Raw genomic sequence first — 23462 nt, 5'->3', positions numbered from 1 at the left:
AGCTGAGAGTGAAAACTTGGTGTCTAAGTCCTCTGGGTAGTTATTTTTTTTTAGTGGTCTCTGCACTAAGCAGTTAATTAAAAAGGAACTTGTCCTAGTTTCATGACAAGAAAAAGTGGATGGGATCAGTGTTGCTCATTTACAAGGAGTTCCTGTGTGTGTGTTTGCATGTTTGTGTATAAGAAGGGGGCGTATTGTTTATTATTAGCTGTTCATGAATTGTTTGTTATATATGAGAGATGGTAAGTGACTGAATAACAAATCAGTGCCTGAATCCTGTGATCAAGACTGCTCCTGAAGTGCTTTGATAGGCAAACCAAAAATACATTATTTTGCCCCCTTTCACTTTACATAAGAAGCTCAGCTTTTTCTTCTTCCTATGTAGAAGCTCAGCAACTTTCATCTAATTTTAAGTGGTCAGCAAAACCGATCTCTCTATATATATGTATAGGGAGAGAAAGAGAGACACCTCAGGGGACTTTTACAGGGCTGTTACAATTTATTTCAAATACTGAAAGCAATTCTTTCAATCTTCTAACTCAATTGTAGATTCAGGTTCAAATCTTAACACTAATGAATGATGCTATAACCGTCGAACGGTGGGATCTTTCATTGATCCATTATGTGCCTAATCCCAGCTAGAGCTGTAGAAATACCTCTTCACTGCAGATGCCCAGAGATTATCATTGACTTGTCTTCTATTAGAATAGAACTTATCGCCCTTGATCCCTCCCCCAGGGAGGGGGAAAACCCAGGATATCAGCCAAAGGAAATATTAAAAGGTAGCTCTAGCCTGGGCTTGAAGAGCAGACAATAGCCAGGCAGTCTCTGAAAGTGGGGATGACAGACAGACATCACCCCTTGGAGCTGGTGCTTCTTTTTTATCTCCTTAAACAGACTCATAAATGTAGATAAAATTCTGTGGCAGATTAATGTGCTATAGCATATTTAAGAAAACAAACAAAAACAAACAACCCACCAGAAACTTTTTTTTCAGGAAGATGGAGAAATTTTGTGAGGTATTATTGCTTCATGCTCACAAATACCCAGGCTCTGATCCTGTGTGGTGTTGATCTGACTGATCAGCCCATACTGGTGCACATATGGAAGCTTTGTTATAAGTGCCACTGAGGCCAAGGTTGTCCTGCCAGTGAAAGGCACCTATTGTGAGTTCCTCAGCAGGGTCTGCTTTGTTTCAGAGAGGGATTTAGGTGATTACTTCACAGGAAGCTGACACACAAAGGCACTCAGATGTCATAATGATTAGATGGGGTAGATGGAGTAAGGAGTAATGGGACTAAGGAAGAAGAAAGACAGTGTTTTCCACTTGTTTTTGGCGTGGGAAGTCACTCCCAACAGCAGAGCTGGGGCCTGGGTGTCATCTTCTCTGGCTGCCTGCTGGCAGCAGTGCAGGTGCAGCTTCCCTGGCCAGCAGCCCTGCAGGCTGCCCAACTTTTGAGCCAGTTCCATCTTAAAGTGTAATTAAGTGGTCCTGCTGAATGCAGCGGGGAAGAAGAAAAAGCATTACGTTCTGGTGTCGTTTTCATGTTTTGTGCCAACAACAGAACTTGTGAACCATGAAAATGGGTAAATCTTTGGCACCAAGTGCTCACTGCTGAATGAAACACTTAGTATCTGGGCAAGGCATGGCACTTTCAGGACTTAGTAATGTTGTTTGAAGGAATTAAATAATTAGAACCAAACAGGACTGATTTCATGCCTATAGTATGTCCCAGTAGCCAAAGAAACTCTACTTAATGGGAAAGCAGTCACTGTGTAAACATAAACAGCTCCATGCAAGGTTTAAGCCTCTGTCACCACCCTGAGCATGCTGAGACAAAATATGAGGTAACAGGAGGTGAGGAATTAAGAAACCAAGTTCTATTCCCAGCTATCAGACAAAGCTGCTAAGAATAGATGCTGATGAGGAAGGGGAAGGAAAGTTGGGAGGAGAAGTCAAGACATTTCCTTTGAGGCCCCTAAAGGGCTTGGGGAACTTCAGAGGTGACCTTCTTCCTCTGTGGTCTGTATCCTCGTAGCCTTTTCTAGAGGCTTCCTCCATTCTTGTCACTACCTAGATAAGCCCAAATAGTTTTTTCTGGGGCACTTTTAGCCCCTCTTCTTGACCTCGAGTAAATCCTGTAAGATTTATTGATTCAGAGTAATTATTTCAAATGTGCTCATAGCTGCAGCTGCCACTGACTTCAGACAGAGTAGTGCCCGAGTCTGTCCTGGTAGATCCATCTGGTAGATCCACTTTAAGCTGGACACTTGAGACACTTGAAGCTAGAGGATGTACTTGAAATTGTGATTTCCAGACATCTATGAATGTGAGCTTCCTCAGTCACCAAAGAGAAACCATTACCTGGCTAGTTAGCATGATGCTTGAGTGTCTCTCACAGAGTGGTCTCCAGGTGGATTTTTTAGAGGGTTGCCAGGACCCGCTGTGGTTCTCTGCCTGTGGTTCACAGAGGCATTCCTGGGCCATTGTTAACTTACACTGGAATGGGTTGGCTCAACTTCAGACATCATGACCACAGTTTAAATAAACAGAGCTGCAATTGTCTGAGTAAACAGTGCCTTTCTAAGAGTTCTTTCAGTTCTACACCTGAGCCGTGTTAAAAAATACAAAATCAAACAAACAAAAGTCACCCACTTCTCTATTTACTTTTTACATTTCTTTTACTCTTTGAAGAACGCCTGCCATTCTTTCTGACTTGTTAGTAATGAAAGGCCAAGCCAATAAGGAGAAAACAGATTTCTATGTTCCCCAAAGATTTTGCAGATGTGCCTGTGGTGCAGAAATACAAACTGCTTTTATATTTGAACTGGCCCTTAAATTGTAAATATTGCTTGATGGTTTTGACATCTCATTACCAGCACTTCCATGCCATTTCCAGAAGAACAGTGCAGCTCCCAGCATGAGCAAATGACAAAATTGAATTTGACTTTCAGACCTTTCCAAAGTGAATGAATAAATAAATAAATAAGGCAAAGTGAAGTCAAAGCAAAAGAAATCAAGTACTGATTATAATGTCTTTAATTATAGTGTATTGTGTTAGTCTCTAGAAATATTCAAAGCAGTTTCTAATTCAGCATCAGTCTTGAAGAATACTTTGTTTGTACTAATGAGGTCAACTCAAAATTAAAGCCAAATCTGTAGGATGGAAAGTGACTTATGTCAGCACAGTTTGCTGTAGGATGAATTCAGCTCCCTCTGTTTTTCTGATCCCATTGCACACACTGCAAAGGGAAATGACAATGATCATTGTCAAATCAACATTCCAGCCTTTGCTTGCTGTATTGCTATTGCCTGAGTTTCTGAAGCTTCCCTTCTCATCAGCTGTGTATGTGTTCCCTTAATGCCTCTGTTATCTTTGCTCCATGTGACTCTCTTATTCACTGTGAATGGGGGCATCCTTTTATGATTCCTTATGTGGTTCCAGAGGATGGGCAAATTAGCAAACCAGCTTTGTGTGAGAGGGACTCTGACCGACAGGGGAGCAACTTTGGTTCTCACTGCAGATACTTCCAATAGGCTTCCTCAGTATCGTAATTTTTTTTTCAATCTCCACAGGAATGTCCAACACAAGTAAATCTGCCTTGTATTCCACCAAAACCAAGGGAAAAGGTGAATAGCAAATGGAATAACAATTGTAATTAAACTGTTCCTTTTGCTCATTGCCCTGTTAGGGTCTGCTTCTGAGCACAGGTGTACAACTTTGTGACATCAGTCTCTGGGAACAAGGTGACTTCTGGAGTTCCCTGTTGTGGGTCTCAAAGCAGTAATATTTCATCCTGATCCTGAGAGCAGCAAAAAAAAAAAAAAAGCAAAATCAGTGTGAGTTCTGTATGCCACCTGATGAATTGGAAACAATGCTGTCCAGTATGGTGAATATAAGAAGCAGTGGTAGAAATAAGAAAAAAGAAGAAAAATGGTCTAAAGATAGTGTTGTAAAGATAATTTTTCTGCTCATTATTCTGCCAGAGACTGAAGGATAAGCAAACCTGGCATCTGTAAAATAAACAGTTCATTTGCTTTTAATTGGAATACAAGTGTGATGATCAGTACTGGCTTTGTGCCATGACTCTGATGGATGCCCAAGTTGGTCACTCAGCATTTAGACATCTTTATCCTGGACAGACCCTCCACTGACCTCTGCTTCATCTCATCAAACAGGGAATGCTCTGAACCAGCTATTTGTTGGTAGTGACACAATGGTTGAAGCAGACAACCCAGTGATCATACCAGGGTTCCAGATGCAAGAGCACTTTACTTCACTGCTACAAGGAATACATGGGTTTAATGAAAATAGTAAAAGAGCTGCACACAGTTCATTGCTTCAATTTCTCTAGCACTCTTAGAACATTGCTTGGGAACACACAGCAGCTCTTTTGGATCACTGTGAATATATCTACAAGAACTGGCTGTACAGCTGTTCTGGCTGGAAGAGGCTATTTTTTGCTAGATGTCTGTAGCAGAGGAGTTGGCCTTGTGAGGTCCCTTCAGACTGCTGTGACTTTGTCCTTTTTAAAGTCAGGGTGAACATCTGACCTCTTTGTTCTTCTAGGGAAATTGCATTGTTGTAAGAGCTGTCCCTGCAGACATATTTGGCTGAGTTGCCTTCCCTAGGTTCAGGCATGTCATTGTCCTAAGGTGTTCCCACTTGAATGGAAGCCACCAGTGTTTGAAACCTCCTATTGTCCCTTATGCAAGAGATGTGACACAACCCTGATAGCAAATGGCTGATTATTCCAGGATCCTAGAGACAGTGTTGCATCTTGCCCATGAGATTCCTACAGCTATGCCTAGGCAGGTCCCTTACCTCATCCCATCCCAATTATATCCTTAACTACACCCAGCCATCCCTGTCCTGTGCTCCACAGCACAGACATTCTGACGCTGTGTCAGTATGACTTACTACCCATAACAGGAAAGAAGGAAATGAGCAAACATCAGGATAAGTAAAGTTTTTAGACATCATTAAAATTCTATCTCCTCTAGGGTTTCCTCTTGCAGACCAATACAGTTTCACTTATGTTAACTGAAAGAAAAATACTGGTGCAGGAATCCCAAATACCAACCTTGGGCTTGTCCCAGCCACAAACACCTAAAGCAACCAGACTTGGGGAGTCACTGGGTGGTGAGAGGAAGGCACCCCAAGCTGAGCAGACTCACTGCCCAGACAATGGTACCAAGGTGTGGCCTTGGAGCCAGGAAGGGAACAGCTGGAGGAAGCTGTCCTGGTGGCCACAGCACTGCAGTCAGATTTATCTGCCTCCAAGCATGCTCCTATGGGACATCAACAGCAGGAGAGGGGAAAGAACTTTGTCTTGGTCTTTCTCTGCTTTGAATGTGTTTGTTCCTCTTAGGCAGATGCAGTATGTTTGTATCTGAAGGGATTCACTCTTTCTGTAGCAGTTTTCAGTGTCCCAGAACCTTGAGTAAGACCAAACTTCATGAGTACTTCCCTGGCATGAAGGAGTCCTCCCTTCTGTGTCAGACACTGGCTCTCCAGCCAGGAACTATCTTTATTTCTGTTTGGCAGGCACTCACTCGATGATGGAAACCTCTGAATCCTCCCATACTGAGTGGTGGCAAAGACAACTTGCAAGACCTAGAATTTAGTTTAAAAAAAAAAACAAACCAGAAAAAAAGGAGGCAATGAAGAGCAGAGAACAGGCAAAACATGGTAAAGACAGTCATTAGACACAATGACCAGTGATTTACAGAATCAGATTCACAATTTATCCATACTTTTGTTTCCTTGTCTACAATTGCGTGCAGACATCCAGTCAGGTGATACAAATTGGGGATGGAGTGTCTAGATGAAAGTTGGCAGAGAAAGTAAGTCATTCCTTGAGCAGCTGGTTGTTGAAGAATGCTTGATGTTTGAAGAGAGATTTTAAATAAAATCTCCTAAGCGATGAATTAGGGAAAAAAGTGGGACAAAATATTGACAACTGAGCTAAAGCCAAACATTCAGCAGTAACAGGGCAGTTTGCTCTGGTGTTGTGTACAGATAGGTAAGGAGAAAATGTACAAACTACTATAGATTCGGTATGCAAGAATGATTGCTGATCTTTTTCAGATGTCTATCTGACCTGTGATAAATGTCTTGCTCTGCATGTTTTCTTCCTTCCTTGCTCAAGTTTGAAGCTTGCAGACTGAGGGAATAAGACCTAAATCATTGGCCTTTCTTTAGAACAGAATTTTGTTTAATTTGCTGTGGATATCAGCAGGTTAGTTGGCTCACCAACAGACAAGATGAGCTTATTTTTATGATTTTTCAACATACTTTTAGCTTTTATTTTCAAAACTATCTCAGCGCGCTTTCAAATTCAACTGTCAATTCCAGAAATCTGCAATGGTTTAACTTGCTGGGTGAAAGGCATTAGGACCGACAAGGAAGCAGTAAGTAATTAAATTTCTGTAAGATAACATCTAGCTGACTTTAATGGTTACGCTTTTTCTTCATTTTTTTCAATTTTATGTGAGAGCTACTCTACAATATTTGGAGCATTAATATCTTTATTCCGAGCAGCATCCATAACCTCATGTTATTAAAAAGACATTCAAGCAATCAGCATTCAGTCATCCTCTGTCCCTCCCCAAACAAGGGATGTGGAGCATCTCAACCCAGGCTGTCCTGAAAATGCACAGAGCATCTCTCTGACATTATTTGATACCCACAAATTCATTAAGACAGAAAGATTATTTTTTTTTTAATTGACTTTGTTCTTTCCAGGTTCACTGTGGCCCCCTTCCATGTAGCACAGGGAACCCATGGTGGTACCTTAACTCTGCTGCTGAGCTCCTGCTGCTTTAGAGTCAGGTTTTCACTCATGCTGTGTGTCCATCCTTGCCACAGGAAAGGCTTTTTACCTCTGTGCTTCAGTTTATGTGGCAGTGGGAAGAAGGATTGATCCTTGCTTGGGGTGGGGTAATGGATCAGCGAATCTCTTGAGGTGCCACTCATCTCTGCCTTGTGTGACCTCTGCAAGCAGCCTGGTTGAACCATTTGTAAAGCATTTTGGGTTTTCTGTACGAGGAGTGTTGTACAAAAGCCAGCTGCTGTTATTATTTATCCTGTTTATTTACTGGTCACATATCTCAGAGCTGGGGAATGGAAAAAAAACAAGCAATCAGCAGATTCACTTTGTTTACATTTCATTTCACTTTCGGTGTTTGGGGAATGCTGATTTGTTAAACTCTATTCCTTCCTTTGAAGCCTGTAATTTTGCATAGTGGAAACATTGCCTCATTCTTACACACAGGTTCACATTTCTGTTTTGAAGCATTATTTAAGGGTTCTGCCCATCAGAGGCTTGCTTCCTGCTGGGCACATTCTCCTCCATACCAGCTCTCACTCTTTCTTTGCCAGGAATTGAAGGAGTAGGAGCTGGCCTGGCTGGTGGGGTTAATAACAGTGGTATTGAAAGCATTTGCTCTGGATATTGTTGAGGCTTTTTTGAAATGGTCAGAAATATGTGGTACAGTCTCTGTTCCACATGAAACACAGCATTCCTGCAGGAGAATAACAGCTTGTGGTTTAAATAAATGTTGTTATTTCTGCTCAGCTGTAGGTGTACATGTATGTTTTGGTTCAGTGACTGCCAGATACTGTAAATGAGTATTGATTTCCTTTTCTATTTTAAGCTTTTCTGCAGAAAAGAATCCCACATGCCTTTGGCTTTCTTTGCCTGTATCTAAAATGATTGCAGCCAAGGACTCATCTAACTAAATACTGTTTTTTTTTAATTGTTACCACCCATCTTTATTCTAGTAGTTGCACCTCAAGTTGGACAGGTCCCCATTCACATTTTGGAGCTTAAAGCTATTACATCCAGCCCTTTTTAAGAACAAATCAACAAGGCAGTGATTAAAACTCATGGCAGGTGGGTTCCTTCTTTCTGCTAGCTTGGCAGCCCTCACTGTGAGAGGTGAAACTGCCTTGGTTTTAGAAGTGAAATAACATTTTAGGAACCAAGCCTGAAGTAGCTAAAGCCTTTGGACACCTAGATTAGCTCAGTGCAGCCAAGAAATAACACATATTGATTTGGCAGCCATAGGCTAAAGTCTGTATCCAACTCTTAAGTCATCTGTAGGAAAACCATTGTACCTCACCTGTGACTAAAATTCACTTTGGTCCAAAACATGAATAAATATTTCAGTCTTTAAAGCTGCTGTTGCAGTGATCATTGTTTTAGCAGCGTTCCATGTCTCATGTTTAACTGCTCGCATTCAGCTTTCCTTCCTACCTCAGGTCTACAGTAAACATGGAATAGTAAATTAATTGGAACATGCTGAAAGCCTTGGCAAACGCTTTGCCTGTGACATTCCTAATTTCCCAGAGGAGTAGCTGCTGATATTGATTTTGACAGAGCCTGTAAAGCCTCTTGCTGCAAAGATTCCTCTCATAGCTAGGCAAGGCTGAAGTGCAGCACTGGGATGTGCCAGGATTTCACTGGAAATTAATGTGTTTAATCTCAAAATATGGTTAAATATACATAAGCCCTTTAGGATTAAGAAATAAATGCTTGAGTTTCTGTCTCTAAGTTTATGGGATAATTCCACCCTAGATTTTGGAAAATCATGTGAAAAACCTTGGCAATATAGAGATCCATGCTACCTCTGACATCTGAACTTACAATGAGTTTGTCAGTTAGTTAAGGAAAACCAATTAAGATCTCTGCCAACACAGAGGACTGCTGACCAAATCAGATCAGGAAGGTAAAAGTGAGGATGGGCAATTGACTCAGTGCAGGAAGTAATCAAGAGTTCCACATTAGGAGTGGAACTGCTTGGCCACAAACAGAATTATTTGGTCTAGGTATTTCAGGGACTTGAAGTCTTTCTTTAAACCATTGCCATACAACTAGGACTTGCACTGTCAGTGCAACTTTATTAAAAAGTTATAATAACATAGTATCTTGACTTCACAGAACAGGTAAAAATGTCATCTCCTTTCTTGCTCCTTCTTTATTCACAGCTCTCTTCCTGACCATGACAGGAGGGTTGGAACTAAGTGATCTTTAAGGTCCCTTTCAACCCAAACCATTCTGTGATTCCAAGCTAGTGAAGGTTTGCCCACATAAGCCCCAAATGCCTGATCAGAGTACTTCAGTCATGCAGGAATGGCTCAGAAATACTCTGACCCATTTGTGCCAGGTGTGTGCTTTTCAGCCTCTTCCCTGCACAGGTGCTGGGGTTCTGGGCTGAATTCTTCCTGAAACAACTTTTTCAGTACTGCTGGTCATGAGTTGTCTCTACCATCCACTCCCTGAAACAGCAGCTTGAGACTGGAGGTGATCAGTCATGGAAAAGCCCATTTTCAAGAACCATTGATGGGGGGGGGAGATTGACTATGAAGAACCTCTGGTGCATCTGAGTTCAGACTCCGAGTGATGTCCTGCATGAAAAATGCCTTGCAAAAGAATTGAGGTCAGAAGAAGCCTGCAGACTTGTCCTACACTACTTCAACAGGTGTCACTTAACATTTAGATGTGATACTCTCTGGAGCAGTTGATTATTTGTTTCAAACCACAAGCTCTTCTTAACAATTATTTGAAAATAACTAAGCAAGCAGCATGTTCCTAAGGACTTAAACATTACCATATACTTTTGTGGATCTAACCAGGGGGATGGCTTTACTAAATAAAATAATTTCCATAATTTGGAAGCTACAGAAGCATATCTAAAACTCCTCACCTCAGTAACTGAATTCTGCTGTCTATTTCCATCTTCTGTGCTATGCCAAAAAGTGAGATTAAATTGTAAAAATGTGGCTGGGATGCCATGTAAGGAGCATTTTTGCATGGTTTGAGCTCATCCCTTAATGAAATACACCTTTTTCCTTTATAGGAAGCTTCCCTTCTAGGGTTGAGTTGGATTTCAGGTTATGAACTTATAGCAGCAATAATGACTTGTTACTGGAACAGGTTCCAATGCTCTGAATATGCCAAGACTTCAAGGGAGTTCAGTAAAAAGAACTGATTTTGCACAGCTACTTTGAAACAGATATATACTTTCATATAAAAAAACCCTTTTTCTTGTTCAGAGAGCAAGAGTAGTACTGAACTAGTGAGTAATGCTGAGTTTCAGCAATAGTGACAGTGCAGAAGAAGCTTCTTGCCCTTCAACTGCAGCTTTCTCATGCTTGGAAAGGGCAGTCCATCTCACTACACAAGGCTTTGGCTCACTAGGCAGTGTCTGCATTTTGATTTCAGGAAAAAACTGCTACACGACTGGCTAAACAGTCATTTTTGTCCCTTTGGAAATCATTAAACATTCAGTGCAAGTGAAGAGGAGGGAGAGTCTGTGAAAACTGTTCTTGCTCTTACTCCCTGTCTGTTGGTGCTCCATTGAGAGTGGTGGCCCTGCAGCCATCACTCATCTGCAGTGGTGGTGCTTCCAAGTCAAAATGAATTTTTAATAAAACTAACCAGAAGCACTTTATTTTTCCTGATTTCCAAGGGGATCTGTGCCAGAAACTCTTGTTTCTTGCCATATTCTCCCTCCACACCCTAAAGCTAATTTTAAAAAATTTAGGGGTGATTTCAGGTTGACTTGAATTTTGCAGCTGATGTCTTCTACTTAAGCAATGTTTTGCACAGTTTTTTAGACAGACACTGACTACTTTCTATCATCTAGCATCTGTCCCTGTAGCTCCCCTTGGGAGATATGACCTCCATTTTATCTCCCTTGTAACCCTTGTACTGAGCAAGGGCTGAAGCAGAGCAAGGCACAGGACTGGGATGTGCAGTTCCAGCATTCCTCACAGTCAGGTCCTGGGGCAGTTCTGTCCCTCCACATCATCCCTTTCTTGGTCCTGTGCGTGTAGCAATGTCTACCCCTTTTCTTGTTGGAAGCAGAAGTCATAATCCTTCCTTCAAGGCTTCCTGTGCTCTGTAGAAGGGCAGCAGCCAGAGGAAAGCTCAGATCCAACCCTGCATTGCCCAAGTCTCCAGGGATCTTGTCTGTCTTGCAGGTTCGGAGCAGCAGGTCTGGCAGCCAGTTCTGCCAAGGCATATCCCATCTCTGATATCAAAGTGGAGGAGTGTCTCCCCAGGGCAGTCCATGTAACCCTAGAATCCCTCCTCCTCTGTTTTATCCAAGAAAGGGGTGGGAAGATCCGACCCATGAATTTTAAGCTACACACCAGGCATTTCACCTCTGATCTCAGCTTTATGTCCCCTAAAATATCACTGCAAACCCTCCTTGAAATTAAATACAGCTGATCTTAAATGTTAACATTGCAGAGATTTACCCAGAGCTATGCAGTTGCAAGGACCCAATAATTCTTTCTCTCCCACCCCCATCTGAAATTTCCTTCCTCTCTTCTCCCTGCATTACACTGCTCATGAGTTATTCTCAGTGACGGCTTGCTTTTAGAAAAACTACAATAAATCAGCTTAAACTATTTCTCCACATTGTTTTGTGCTGGCTCTAGCTGGATCCTGTTGAACCTTTTGTTATGAAATATATTTGTACTAACCGGTTCTGCCTCTGCTCTGCTGATTTATGATGTCTGCACTTTCTGAGGTGCTTGGAAAACTTAGCCATGTTACTCCTCCTGGACAGTTTCAGAACATGGCAGTTCTGAAATGTCCTCCTAACTCTCTTCTTGTAAGGAGTTGTGATTTTAAGATGTATGATGAGACCAGGCTTGCAGACATGTTGCAAGAGAGTTGCTTACCAGAGCAGGCACAGATTTTAAGACTGAGCCCTGAATCTCTATGGTGTAAGACAGCAAGATGGTGCTTAAATTAACAGCAGCCCCTTCAGAGGGACTTGCATGGGAACTTCCAAGTGTGAGGAAATGAGGAAATGAAGAAAGAAAGCAGGAAGCAGAGCTTGCTGAAGAGGCTTATTTTTTAACTGCCAATTTAAGATCTGGACAAGAATAAAGCTCCTGATTCTATTAGTCTAGATCAAACGACATCAAACACAAATGGACAGAACCCTCAGCCCCCACAAGCTCTGTACAGTCAAGCAGAAATTGTGAATTGTGAGCACAGTGCAGGGTCCTCGGACATGTTCTTTCATGCAGAAAGTTTTCCTAAGTTAAACCCCAGAGATAAATTCCTCCAGATCCAGAGCTCTGTGAGGTATCCATGCTAACGCTGCATGGTCTGTGATTTTGAGAGAAGGTTGATAGAGACTCAGCAGCAGGCTATTGACATTCTGATTTGCTTTTTAACCTGAATTGGGAAGAATATTGCTAGAGCTGCTGGAGAGAGCAGCTGGGCCTACATGGCAAAGCTGTGGGCAGTAGGGCAGAGGCTAAGAATGCAAAAACTGAGCAGGAGAGCAAGAAAAGCCCTTGGGTGAAACGTCTCCTTGAAACATGGATTGGAATTGGGAGAAAAGTCAGTCCCTCTTGCACCCTCACGGGGACATAACTCAGATGTTTCCTAGAGAAGCACGGCATGAAGGGACACACCTGACTCCATAAATATTCTGTCTAACTGGAGACACTAGGCTGACCTCATGGCTAAGTGTGTAGGTCACAAGCATGCATAACATGAGTGAGATTGCTATAGCTTTTTGTAACCCCTACACATGGCCCAAGTTTTTTCAGAATTGTCTTGGAGCACAAATCACCTCCAGAAAAAAGAATGCAAAAACTGATTCAAAGAGCAGAGACAGAGACAACCCCCTTCCAAACTTCAGGTCTTACACCCAAAGCAAGGGCCTGAAGAACCCTCCAGAAAAGGAAAAAATCACCAGTAGTGAACAAAAAATTTATTCTTCATTACATGTTCTTCTAAATTATTAGCTGGATTATTTTTTGTAACCTTTAAGCAAATAATGAGGATAGAAAATCAGATTGACACTTAAACCTCAACAAATCTTATAATATGATAGATAGTAATTCTCATAGTGAGGCCCATTCACCCAGCTAACACAAGAATGAACACCCTCCAGTGACTTTCCATTATAATATACTTTGGAAGAAAAACACACACATAACATTTTTAATCCACTAGAAGATCTGTGAGTGACTATCCACTTGCTTGTCCAAAAACATCACCAGTTTTTGGTAAATAAAAGTTAATTGTTTAGCTACAAGGGAACTGATAAATCAGCTCAAACAACACAACAAAATGTAGCACTTAAGCCAGTCATTTTTCTGGCAGCTTAGCTGGCTCAGAGCTTTCCTGTCAGTTTGTTTTTAAAAATTACTGTAGGAATTTAGTGTCTGGAATTCAAAACTGTGCAAGTCAGATGTTCTTTGTTAAAGCTGATCTGGTTCTGGTAACAACATCCATAAGACCAAATGAAAAGCACAGTTGCCTCGCATAGAATAACATGGTAGTAGCTTAAGTTGGGAGGGCTTGATTCAGGAAATCACTTCTGCCTGTGATTCAGTCCTTATTCTGGACAGCATTTATAAATCCTTTTTTAAGTTTCATCCTGTATTTGGAGAGTCCTGTTGACTTTCGTGTGTTGAAGAAAGTTTCCTGAGGTTAAGGCAAGTACTTAAATACTATTCTGAAGAGGGATGCTTTTGAATGGGGTGGAAAAGATTGCATTTTTCATATATGCAGTCATAGGAAGCTTGTCTTCCGTTCTTTGGTTCAGCCCTAATGTTTTGGGTTATTTTCTGGCAATGAAAGAGAATGCATAGGGTCCCAGAGAAGTGGCTCTGTCCCCAGAGAACCCAAGATGTTAAAGTCATATTGTCCTGCTTGCAACTTTCTTTTGTCTAGTTCAGTTTCAACATGAAAGCAAAGCAGGAACGTGGGTCTTATGCCCAGCAGGACCCAAGCCCCAAGTGGTGTTTCAGGCCTGCAAAGTGTCACAGCACAGCAGCTTTCTGGGTGTGCTTTCAGTGAATTTTTCTTCTAACAGCCTTGCTTTAAGAGGGCTCTTGCTTGTGTGTGTGAGTCCAGAAGTCCAGTGCTGCAATTTATTTTTCCTGCAGTTGTTCTCCTCCAGTTGAGGATCTCTAAAAAATTGTCTTGGCCCTTGACAAAGCAAAATCAGAAAAGACAGCGAGAACCTTTAAACCTGGTACTGCCTTTCTACCTAGAACTGCAGCCTAAAGCATGACCCTGCCCTGTAAAGCTGCTGCTCACACAAGGAAATATTAGTGGATGTGAAGCACAGTGAGAAATAGGGAAGGCTTGGACACAGCTAAAGCTGGGATCAGCTGGTGAACTCTCCAAGAGGCAGGACAGAAGAACATGTTCACGTGGACTTGTGCACACTGGCTGTGTTGCAGCCTGGCCTCCATAATTTCCACCCTCCCTAATAAAGGACAGGGTGTTTGCAGGTGCTTTGTATTAACTGCAGGTGTGGCACTGCTGTGTTTTACAACACAGGTTGCAGCCGCAATAGAGGGACTGATGCCAGTCAGGGGAGATGCGGGAGCAGGGACAGGTCATAGGTGTGTATCACCTTCTCGTGGAAGAGGACTAAACACAGCCCAACAGTAGCTGATTTGAGCAGTAAAGATAAATATTATTCTGCCTCCTTGTTGTGTGTAATAAGTCACCGCATCTGTTTGCCAAGCTGTGCAGTACCAGGAGGCAGAAACCTGCAGTGGGGAGGGGGCAGGAGGAGGAGATGATAAAGGCTATGGGAAGGGCAGGAATCTGCAAAAGCCATCTGTTGCTTTTGCAAACAGCAGTCAATAAAGCTCTACCAGCCCATTGCCCCAGAGCTGGGTGCGAGCAGGAGCGTGGGACTGAGTCACGCCCGCTCACACCTTGGCTTTGTGCTCAGACACAGCCAAGAGTGTGGGGGAGTCCTGCTGCTGGGCGAGGAGCTGCTTCCCTGAGCAGGTGCCAAAGCCCTGCTATTTCGAGATGTTCAGCAAGCACGGTTCCACCAGCCAAAACCCGCTGGAGCATCCAAAGATATGTGAGCTGTCCCTGCCTGTGGTCAGAGACGTCAGAGCTAGCAGGGATTCAGGCACAGGTCACTTTGCAGAGAGCTTTCAGGCTGTGCACAATGTTTTCTACCTGATACCTGCAAACTTCCGAGGAATTCAGCAGCACAATTGCAAAAGCTGGAGGTGAAGAAATTTCTCAGCATTACCAGTTTGATACATGGCCAAGACACAAACCTTTTTTGAACAAAATTCTCATTGAGACTGCACAGAAAGGCACTGCAGTGCTGCAAAACCTCAAACATTGAATGATCCATATTAATTTTAATTTACTCTGTTGAAAGCAATCTCTGATATTCTGTTATTCCAGCCATTGTGGTAAGGAAGGAGAAGACTGTGATTTAAAATCAGGGATATCTGCACAAATGTTTACATACAGGAACGAATTGCTGTCAGTCAATCTAATAGTTTGTTGTATTTTTCTGGCAGCTTGCTAGTGAAAATATGTTAAATTGTATTTGTTACAATTTGTTACTGCCTTCAGGTATTATTTGCCAAATCTAAACTTACTTCGTAATGGAAAATTGGAGATTAAATGAAACTGCCAAATCCTTCAATCCTTGTTCAGATGATACTTATACTAATTTCAATTTTTGAAGGTTCTGTTCAATATGTGGCCCTTGTGCTTAGGCCTGAAAGCTGGAGCTAAGGAGCTGTGTAGATGTGACCTAGTTTTTAGTCAGTAAAGCCACTCTCACTTTTTATTGAACAACAGGCCAGGCTGATTTTGTTTCAGTGTAACAAACTGGAAATGTTATGCTTTGTTTATGATTATTGATAGGACAAAACTTCCAAAAGTATCTAAGTTGTTTCAACAGCTACTGTCATTAGAGCTGTTAAGGCACAAACAGGCTCAGGGGTTTTATTCAGCATTTTGCAGACAAATAACCCAGGTCTGTTCCCTGTGGTGTGCAAAGGCTCAGTTCTGTGACACCTGGAAATTGTGTTCCAGGTGGAAGGAAAGGTAACAGGAACAGCTTGCCTCTCTGAAGCTTTGGGTTTTTGTCTTTTCTCACTTGGTTTCACATAAAGTGAGGGCTTTTAGCATCTAGAAGGATGCTGACAGGCAAACTCATGGTACTGCATCAGTATGAATAAAAGCAAATCAAGAGCTTTGCTGTCTCAGGGATGAAGAATTAAGATTTTCCTGGAAGAGATCTCTTTGCCAGCTTCCCATTAGGTTTCATTCACTTAGTGCCATTTAGTGCATAAATTCAAATAATACTTCTCTGCGAAATGAAGGGCTATATTCAGTCAGCCAACTTGCACCTTTATCTCTGTGCCTAGTCAGCAGAAACAAATATAGGTCCCCTAAAGAGCTTAAGTAAGACATTGAGCAAGGAAGCTGTCAAGCTTGAAGGTATGGGAGTAGGAGGTATGGCAGAGAGACTTAGCCTGGCTGAGTCTGTTGCTTATCAGGGCAATGGGCCCACAGGAAGAAAGTAAATATTCTCCACTGAATGAGCAATGTCTCGCTTCCTTCAGTATTTGGATGTATAATAATAGATCCTGCACTCCAAAAACCAGTCTGTCTGCCAGGTGCATTGATAACTTGATAAATCAATTGATCAGGGACAATGACAAAGGAAGGAATGACTGCTCCACACATATTGTTTTGCAACCTTCAGTGGCACTAAAGAGGATTTGTAAGGCACGGTAAGTTAAATATGGTACATGACCTAACGTCACCCTTGCTAATTGATGTTAGACAGACCAGAGCATCTTTGCCTTGTTGCCTTTGTGTTTGCAGTGGACTCTGTACAGTCCTTCTGGTCTGGATGGATGCTCTTTTAAATTGTCCAGCTAGGCAAATGCTTTAAAGCAGCTGCTAATTAAAGAGCTAGGACAGGAGTTTCTACATCATCCACCATGTTTTTTAAGTTTAAATATATTACGACCTAAGCAGTTCATTGTTGTGAATACACTGTCTAAAAAGGTATTCAAAACCTCAATTAAGATAAAGTTGAGGAATTCCCTAGCTGTTAACTGCTTTCATTGTTTTATGTTGTCAGTTCTTGTAATATTTCACTGTTCATGTACTGAAAATGTCAAACTTGTAGCCTTCAAATGGTTTTGTGGTTGCTGAGGTTGCAATGACAAATGGTCCTTTTAAACAAACAAGTTATGTTTATGTTGCTAAAACTGGATTTTAAATAGTCACCTGTCAAATCCAGCAGAAGGTCTGTAATATCATTGCTACTTCTGCTATAGTTCTAGCCCAAGTCTATACTAATTTTATCTGACAGAAACACTGGGGAGAGTCAAGTTCAGTCACTTTCATTTGATGGCATTCCAGTAAAAGTAAGGTATTACTCATAAAACTGGAATATTTAAAGATAACTATTTGCAAAAATAAGTGTCTATTAGACTAGTTTTTTATTATCTCTGTCTGCTCAGTGGCTATGTAAGAGTCACTTTAATCATAGAAGTGAAGGAGCTGTTTTGGGGCAGAGACTGGAATGGTTAAATTACCATAACTGGGTCAAAAGATAAAATTCCAAACTCCAAGCAATGTGCTGGAGACCTATTCTTTGACTGAAATTCCACCTTTGAGTGTTCTGGAGCATCAGACAATGTTTGAAGTTATAAAGTGTTGGTATTTGAATCACAGAGTGATACCAGTCCCAAAAGAAACAGATGGCATCACTTACACTGGAGGAGCCATGTAGAACCTCAAGCCCCCATGGAGATACCCAGCTCAGGGACTGATGCTGATGCCCATCTGCATCTTGAACTTACAGCAGACCATGGTGACTGTCCCATGAGCAGATGCCTTCCCTGGAACCCATCCTACAACAACCAGTTGAAGGCCAGGTCGATGGCAGGCCAGGGTGACAATGCCCTGTATTCAAGCTCTGCAAATTCTATACCTGCCTGCTGTTTGCTGATGTCTGAAATGCTGTTGCTGAATGGAATTGTTTCCCTTGCAGCTCTGCAGCCTTTGCAGGGTGATTGCCACGTTAATGATTTTTATGTTGATGCTCCATTTAGGGCCCTTGTGTTTATTGCCCATGGCGCTGGGGAGCACTGCGGCCGCTACGATGACTTGGCCCAGAAGCTGACAGGACTCAACTTGTTTGTGTTTGCCCATGACCATGGTGAGTAGCCTAAAACTGTACTTGATTTACAGCAGCTCAGGCCTTTGCTGAAGTAAATGCCATTACAGCTACTCAGCAGTGAGAGAAGAGCCAATAAAATATTTACAGCCAGACATAAATGAAAAAAGGATTATCTGTTGCTTAGTCGAGATCTGCATATTGACTCTGTAAAAGCTATCCCTGTTTGCTTTGAGTTTTCCTTAGCCTTTTGACCTCACTTTAAGGGATTATTTCCTCTTCACCTGTCTCTTGGGGCTGAAGTGGTATTGTCCACTGTGGAAGTGGGACTAGGAGCCATTTCTGCTGAATTCACAGTCGATGTCCTAAGTGATCCCAGACGGGAGGCTGAAAGGTCAGCATGGCTTTATGTTCTGATACAATGAGACAGCTGCACCCTTGAGACATGGCGAGGCAAGAAGACATCACAGATACCTTTGAGCACATCTCCACAGTCCAGCAGAGAGACTGGAGCTGGCTGTGCACACCTCAGCTCTGAGAGAAGCCCTCTGAGGAGGGTGCAAGGCTGTGACAACACAGCAGCCCCCTTTGGCCCTCAGCAGCAGGGTGGGGCAGTGCTGGACCAGGTACACTTAATGTCCCTGCCTCTTCTTGCTTGAAGGTCTCTGCTCTGTGCCCCACGCTGTGATGGAGATGTGCTGGGTGTCACCAGGTCCCTGCAGTACTTGGATCAGGACATCCCAGCAACATATTTGAACCACCCATCCTGGTTCTCTGGTAGCCTCCTGTCACACATGACCCTTGTGCTTGGAGATCTTTGCTTTGGTTTTATCATCCCAGACTACTGCTTCCTGTGACAGCCAAATTAATCGATGGGATTGATGATGGCAGCAGACAAAATGCAAGGCCAGATTCTGAGCTGACAGGTTGAAATGGGATGAATCTTAGTGTGAATCTGATGTCCTTTGGGCAGATTATCCACTGATATTGGGAAGTAAACTGCAATTTACTTGGCTGAAGCCAAGACTCAAACCTGCCCCTAGGTCTCCTCAAAGACAGGACTGTTTAATTTTAGTTTAAAGATCCTGAATGTACATGAGTCATTGCACCATTTATCCGTGAGGGGAAAGGCAAAACCTTACTTAATCTGAGTACCAAGGCTTTCCCTTGCTCTTGTGACTCACTTTTGATCACAGCACTGCACTTGTTATGCCGAAATGACCCCTATATTTTCTCTGATAAAGACACTGTCTAGTTCACGAGATGGTTTGCAAGGAAAATAAATAAACCCCATGTGACTTTTTTTTTTTTGAACAGTGCCATATTTGAGGCTGGCTTTGCAAAAAGACTTGACCTGTGCAGAAGTATCTTAACTCAGCACCTAGGTCTTTTTCTTCCTGTGTAGGCAGAGTGTTTCTAAGTGTTGATTCATTCATTTTGAGACACTTCCTCCTGAGCTGGAGCTAGGCTAGCAGGAGTCTGCAGTAACCCCAGTAGGAAGAGTCTCCATCCCCCTCTGTTTGCCTGTGTGGCATGAAGTCCGTGGGAAGGGGGATGGAACAGGCCACATGCTGCTCGCCCTGCAGCTGCTGTTAGCAGACCACAGCCAGTCCACACAAAAAGTGACCGAACTCCAGGACACACAAGCAACTTGTTCAGTCTCCATGAGCCTGTGAGGGAATGCAGTTGCTCTCTGTGCATGCTTAACACCCTGCCTTAGCTCCTCATTCCCAAAAAGCTTGATAAAGATTTTAAGAAATCGGGTTAAAATAGCATTAATTAGCTATAAATAGCTAACAAATATAGAAGAAGTGATAAAACATTTATTTACTGCATGGATTTGATACAGAGAATGCCTCCTCTGTTGATGGAGAAGGGACTTTGAGGTGCATGTTTCTGTCAGGCATGTTTTGTGCTGTGTGAAATTTGCTCTCTTTTTCCTTGAGTATCTTTTTCACAGAGAAACATAAATATTTCTTGGTGTTTTGGGCAATTTTTCAGAATACACTAGTATTGCTGGATTAAACAGTGCAATTCGTACAAATCCGGTTTCTCAGGTCAGTAAACAACTTTGTTCTCCCTGTCAGACCTACAGTTTTGTTTGTAAATTCCGTTTTCCTGATCAGTAAAGAGGAGAGGATGAAAAGGAACCTGAAAGCAGAACAATGGAAACACAGTTGTGTTACACAAAGAGCTGATGTAACTGAGCCTTGATTCACTGTAAATTAGAAAGACAATTAACATCTTTTAGGCTCTGTATAATAATCCTTGCACTTAAAGAGGCAACCACCAAGGATAAACTTTGATGAAATACAAATTACAGCCTGAGCTAAATGCCAGTGAAAGCTGAAGGACATAAATGCCTCCATTGCAAAACTGCTCTGGTCAGACTTGGAGGTTTAAAGTTTTCCTCCAATATTTTATCTCATCCAAATCACTTCAGCAGTGTGTTCCCTTTTGTGTCCTTTCCTTTGGATATCTTTGGGTAATATCAATTATTCACTTGTGTTAGCACTGTAATAGCTGTCTGTTCCCTACCTCGTACCACGGCTCTTAGTCGTGTGAGCTCAATATAGACCTCCTGACCTGGATATTTGTTCAGGTTCTGGTATTCTCATGGATAAAATTCCCAGTACAGGTGCATATCCAGGAGATCATTAATGCAGTTCCACAGCGTGACAAGTGAGATTTCCCCAAGTTACCAGGGTTGGAGTATGTGTGACTTGACTGATTTATGTTGTGTCTATCCCTCAGTCAAAAGAAGGAAAAATAATTTCCATTTTTATTGCTGACTCCGTAGGAGCTCACACATGGGCTCTAAATCTTGCCAAAGGCTGCTCTGCATCAGTGTTTCCTCTTATGCAAGGCTTCACCAAAACGGTGCTTCACAGAGTAACAAACAAAGTGCACTCCAATTTGTGTCTTAGTATTGCCCCTTAGTGTAAGGTACCTCTGGCTCACCTTTCTCAGTATGTCAGGATTTGAACATTTACTCTTTGGGATATTTCATTGTAATCACAAGACTGCTGGAACTCATAGATATGTATTAGAAATTTTTCATGGTGAGAGTGGAAATTGAATTCCAGAAGACCTTTTAACCTTACCTTATATCTAATATTATTAAATGTCTTCAGTTTGTATCAACCCTGTGAAAGAGGAAAATGGAATTTCTGTGTAATACAGCAATTTTTTTCCTGTGGTCTCTTATAAGGTGTTTTTCACAGGCAGGTAAATGTTTCCCATGATTTCTGGGTTTGCTTGGCATGGAGCTTCATGAAGGCAGAACTAAGGCTGTTGGGATGACCTTGCTATTTCTCCAAGTTTAGATATTTTGAAACAACACCTCACCTTTTCAACTTCATTTCTGAATTACCGTTATTTTATTATGGCAAGATTCTGAGGACGGAAGAAAGAGACAAGCATATTAGGTTATTGGCAATCAATTTAGGAAAGCTCTCTTCGAAAGAATAACTCTGGGGGATTGGTGGAATGGTATTGCAGTTCTTCAGTCAGCTGCAGATTGCAGCTCCTTTAGTTTTAGCACAGTAATTTTAGGGAGCTGTAAAGCTGAGAGCCAAGGAAAACAAGAATAAAGGCTAGAGAATGTGGCTTTGTTTTCTCATACCAAGCATTTTGAGTTGGTAAAGCACATGATGTTCCAGCCATCCTCGTCTGTTTTCCTGTAACATCTGATTTGCTGAGATCTAATGCACTACGGTTGCATTACGTGGCCAGAGCCCAGAGAAACCACAATTTCACCTTCAAAAGTACATGTCAACTATTAGCAGTCAGAAACACATTTGCAAGATACAGGGACCACAGAAATGTGTTTATTATTATTTTTTTTTAATCATAGTTGAAATTAGCCCTCTTTTTCTCTTGGACTTGCTCATGCCACGTACGGGTGTTGTGTCTGTTTTATGTAAGGATGAGGAGGTTGAAAAACTCAGCCCTAACCTGGTGGCAGTTCCTAGCCACCAGATACATTTTCATCCTACTTTCTCCAGGAGGAATAAACCCTCTACCTGTCCTGGTACATGAAGACCTTTGACCCTTTCACCCTTTTGAGGCTGTTGAGTTTCCCACTCTTGAGTTATGTTTATTGTCAGATCAAAGCAGAGGGGAAGGTTGCAGCTCTAACAGCTTATTCACATTCTTTAGATGTTTCTAACTGAAGTTCAGCTTGCTTTGGCAGCCCTGCTGCTGCTTTGTGTGTGGTGAGCATTTCTGATGGGTTAGCAGGTCCCTCTCAGACACCCACTGGTGCTTCTCTCCATTATTTTTTTCACTGCTTTCTCTGTTTAATGAAGGATTTATTTCTAAAATGTAGAAAATAGCTGGAGCAGATATTTTTAAATGCACCAAATATTAGCTGCTTTTGTTTTGCTTTTTTTTCTAAGTGATTGCTATGTTGTTCTTGCAACTGTTAAAAGACCATTTTGTTGATGAGAACAGAAGGCTTTTATTTATTCATAGCACTGAGAAGGATTGGTCTACACAGAAAGATGAAAAAGAATTAAACATGGTCAAACTGGGAGGGGGAAATGACCAAGAAAGATGTCAGAATTAATAAGAACGAGAGTCAGTGTAGCACTACAAGTGTGAAGTAACAGCTCATGTACATTAGCATGCAGGAATGTTCTGGACAGCAGCATTCCCTGACATTGTGATTGGCAGGCTTCAGGGCAGGCTCTGGGGATGGAGTCAGGAAAGCTTTGGCAAATGTTATTTGGAGCTGGTTTGCCCGTGGAGCAGCACCACAGCTCCTTGGTGCTGGGTGTGGCCCATGAACCCACAGCAGTCTGCTTTCTGCTGCCGCTGCATGAGCCCATTGCACTGCCCAGGGGAGGCTTGAAGGGCTTTTCTGCAGGGCTGTGGGGAAGAATGGCACTCACTTTCCTTTCCTCTGACAGGAGGCTTACAACAGGCTGTGGGCATTTTCACTTTTTTCCAGCTAAGAGCAATAGGTTCCTCTTACCAGGGGACCCCAGAGGAGATGGCTCTTTGCCCTGGCTGGCAGAGCACTGCCAGTGCTGTTTTATCCCTGTTTTGACTCCCTGCTCAGTACAATCCCAAACCTTTCCCTGCCTTTCCTTCTCCAGATGTTGAATGAAGGTAGCAGTCAGGTTTATCTGCCTTCCAGGCAGCAGTGAAGAATGCTGTGTGGAGCACACAGGAGCTGAAACCACAGCATGCAATTGCAGGGTGAGAGTTCAGGTACTGAAGTACACCATGGAATTCCTTAGGCAGTGAGACAACTCTGAGAACCTGGAGAAAAGTTATCTTATGAACAAATAGCTAGTGAGTAAACTTACTTCTGCCTTCCTTCTCTAACCCTGTTTTTGGCTGTGGGGATTCTCATGGAAAAAGATGAGCTGTGAGACCACCCTGCAGCCACCAACGAGTTTGAGGCAAACTGAAACAAGTTGTTTCTGACCTCCAGCTCTTCTGGAATCACTGATCTTGTAACTCTGGATCTCAGAGTAGCAGTCACAGCTTGCTGAGG

General features: G+C 42.3%; 1 protein-coding gene across 3 annotated transcripts in view; it reads left to right on the top strand.

Annotated features, from left to right (window-relative positions):
* The window catches only part of MGLL (monoglyceride lipase), a 102479-nt gene that overhangs the window by 42709 nt on the left and 36308 nt on the right, over positions 1-23462 (top strand). For all 3 annotated transcript variants that reach the window (XM_072934685.1, XM_002194271.6, XM_012572816.5), the window contains exon 3: positions 17892-17998. In XM_072934685.1, coding sequence (XP_072790786.1) covers positions 17892-17998 — 107 coding nt within the window. The remainder of the gene's footprint in view (positions 1-17891; positions 17999-23462) is intronic.

Source organism: Taeniopygia guttata, chromosome 12 (assembly GCF_048771995.1).
Source record: "Taeniopygia guttata chromosome 12, bTaeGut7.mat, whole genome shotgun sequence".
Lineage (NCBI taxonomy): Eukaryota > Metazoa > Chordata > Aves > Passeriformes > Estrildidae > Taeniopygia > Taeniopygia guttata.
This window is presented reverse-complemented; position numbering and strand designations above follow the sequence as displayed.